The sequence below is a fragment of the Staurois parvus genome, unplaced genomic scaffold (genome assembly GCF_062004578.1).
Source record: "Staurois parvus isolate SC_StPar_1 unplaced genomic scaffold, SC_StPar_1.0 ptg000696l, whole genome shotgun sequence".
In the NCBI taxonomy this organism is placed as follows: domain Eukaryota; kingdom Metazoa; phylum Chordata; class Amphibia; order Anura; family Ranidae; genus Staurois; species Staurois parvus.
Window position 1 is genome coordinate 1,147,438 of NW_028318492.1, and position 2,924 is coordinate 1,150,361.

Genomic DNA, 2,924 nt, shown 5'->3' on the forward strand with positions numbered 1-2,924 from the left:
GCATTTTTTTGTTGTGCCAAGAGCACTAGTAATGTTTAAGCCAGTGTACATGGAGCCTTATACAGGTAGAATGCCGTGTTTGTAGATGGGGAGGCAGTGGGTAATAAGTGGACCTGCCATCTTGGTCCCCCCCCCCCACTTCCTGTTTATAAAACCTGTCACTAACCTCCACCAACACTGCCACAGGCTCACTTACCTACCATTCTTCCCTGCCCCTCTCTCCCCACAACAGAATCCTGATCCCACCACACTTTCCTTACTGTTGCTATACGGACATGACAGGCAGGAATGGACACTACAACTACGGAAGTGTTTTCACATACTCCTCTCAGGGTGGACAGCAGTGTGCTCCGCTCCCCTCCCCGAGAACCAGTCCTGTCCTTCCCTGAGAGGAAAGCTCTCACTCACCGTATACCCTTCTTAGCACATGGAGGAAGGAAGCCTAGCATTCACTTCCGCTTCCGGGGCACGTAGACGTAGTCCGACTTCGGACAACCTCCGGGAGGGGGTGGTGCTCGGTGTAAAGTGGACCCTGCCTGCTCAGGTAATACGTTTGTATACAGAATGTTGTGGATATGGGACCCCTATTCCTGTGATAGGTCCATGCCCCTTGTTAAGCTCCAGGTTCAATTACTGCAGCGTGTAACGTGGGGAATGGGACAGCTGCAGGGATACAGACTTTCATACTACACCGGACATCGCAGTACGCTGTGAGAAGAGAAGTCTGTGGAGAGCAAGACCCGAATAATGAGCTTTCACTGTATGAGATGCCTTATGTCTATAGAGGGGGCGGAGTATTGGAAGGACTGGTGAAGGTCATGTGACCCCTGGGTACACTGCAGGCAGGCTATGGAAGGACTATAAGTTCAGCATTCCTTGTTGCCCTTTTCTTCTGGTATTGACATTAGTAGGTGTCAATATGGGATTTTCTGTGTGTATGGGCAGCGCTGTGGCTAAATGGTTAGCACTTCCACCTGGTCACTAGGGAATCCCAACCACGGCACCACCTGCCTGGAGTTTGCATGTTCTCCCTGTGTGGGTTTCCTCCGGGTACTCCGGTTTCCTCCCAAAGATATGCTGGTAGGTTAATTGGATCCTGTCTAAATTGTCCCTAGTACGTGTATGTATGAATGAGAGTTAAGGACCTTAGATTGTATGCTCTGTGGGTTAGGGACTGATGTGAATGTATAATATATGTAAAATGATGGCACTCTATAAATACCTGTAATAATAATGTCATCAGAGGGGAACACAGACTGATCTCCTCTGAGGTGATTTATAAAATTGAAGGCGGAGTGCCTTTTTTTTTAATGTAGTTTATCTATAAAAGTGTGATCAGTGGTCCTGTTCGCCGGGGCAGTTTGTCAGGTCACAGACAGTCGCTGCTCCCAATCTGACATCGTGTGGGGCCACGTTCCCGAATGTACAGTTCAGGGCCGTTCACTCACACAGACAGCAAATTGGAAGCAGCGGTTGTGTCCATATAGCTGCTGTATCCCAATTAACATGAATGGGATGCATGGAGATGCACAGAGCATCTGTGTATCCCTGTGCAGGTAAACACAGCGCTCTATGGGCGTATGTTGTAGTACACTACTGTGTGAACGAGTCCTAACTCTAAATCGATGAGCTGTAGAGGTATTTAAAGCGGAACTTAACACCTTAAATGCATAAAATATAAAATTTGTGTCCAAATACAAAAAGTGATGAAGCCAAAAACAAAGAAAGTCCCCTTTAAACATGCAAATAGTGCTCCAAAATTTTTTTAGGATAAGTGTAATACAGAGAAAAGACTCCACGGATCCACACCGTCCTGTGAATACTGATGTATTCCGCACTCACCAGAGATCAGAATAAATTGCACTTTATGGATACAATATTATCCTCCAATTCCCAGGGAAAATTTCCTCTCCATAGCTTCCTCCATATACAAGAGCTTCCTTACATCCAACTTCAAAAGGGATTTCCCTTCATAACTATGTGTTATATAGGAAGACAAAGGAGAACCAATGGTGCAATATTGCAAAGACTTCTAATTGAATAAAATAGTGCTCAATCTACTCACATTATAACTCAAAATAAGTCGCCAATTGAGAAAATCCTCCAAAACAAACTTTTTAGTGTAAAACGGATTCCCGAAAGTAAACCAAACTGGCAGCACCGGATACGACGTCACACACTCAACATAGGAAACCAGAAGTACGTCTGACTGAAGCGTTTCACCCCTCCAGGGCATTATCAAAGACCAATGCAAAAAAGACTGGCAGTGAAACGGTTAAAGTGGCTTACTGATCAGTTTTATTATTGGAGATTTTTTTAGGGGGAGCGGTGTCAACACATCACATCACATAAGTCTGAACAAGCACCATTTAAAATAATAGTTTTTGCCAACTCATGCATTTTCATTTGTTATAACTTATAAATGTGAATGTCTTTTCTTCTTTCTAGGTTCACGGCCTTTCCTTCAGAAGAACACATTTCTGCTGTAGAGATGATTCGTAGACTGCCTTTCAGTCAGCTCATGATGGTGACGCTGCTTGGAGTTGGTGGCGGCGTATATATTTATAAGCCACTTTTAGAAAAGCATCTGTTTGAACAGAGACAACTAAAGATGAAGGTTGAAATTACTGATGTTAAAGAAAATAAATAACCCTGTTTAAAATGTTTCTACTGTCGTGTTTTTAAATCTGTGAATAGCATTTTTTTCTGGTATTCAGCACCGCACTATTTAAACTGACAATTAGTGTCCGGTCTTACCCGTGCAATTTGGGAATTGACATTGCACCTGATATCACATCTAATGAATGTGATAGTCAGTGTCTTAAAATTTGCGATTTGCTGCAGTGATTTCTAAAGTAGTTGCATTATATTTTCTGCAGTTTTGTTGCAATTTCACATACCGTATATACTCGAGTATAACCCGA

The 2,924-nt window shown here is 43.4% G+C and overlaps 1 protein-coding gene across 3 annotated transcripts; it reads left to right on the forward strand.

Annotated features, from left to right (window-relative positions):
• The first annotated feature begins 389 nt into the window (after positions 1-389).
• PIGBOS1 (PIGB opposite strand 1) lies at positions 390-2,666 on the forward strand. 3 transcript variants are annotated; one of them, XM_089652916.1, is made up of 2 exons: positions 390-544; positions 2,449-2,666. In XM_089652916.1, exon 2 carries the CDS (start codon positions 2,492-2,494, stop codon positions 2,648-2,650), a length of 159 nt encoding a protein of 52 aa, XP_089509042.1. In that variant the 5' UTR covers positions 390-544; positions 2,449-2,491; the 3' UTR covers positions 2,651-2,666. The 3 variants fall into 3 exon arrangements, with proteins under 3 accessions (XP_089509042.1, XP_089509043.1, XP_089509044.1); XM_089652917.1 differs by lacking the exon at positions 390-544 and adding an exon at positions 602-907; XM_089652918.1 differs by lacking the exon at positions 390-544 and adding an exon at positions 931-1,080.
• Positions 2,667-2,924: the final 258 nt, after the last annotated feature.

What these genes read in the sequence shown, in the direction of transcription:
- PIGBOS1 (XM_089652916.1), top strand. Translation starts at nt 2,492, where the DNA reads ATGATTCGTAGACTGCCTTTCAGTCAGCTCATGATGGTGACGCTGCTT.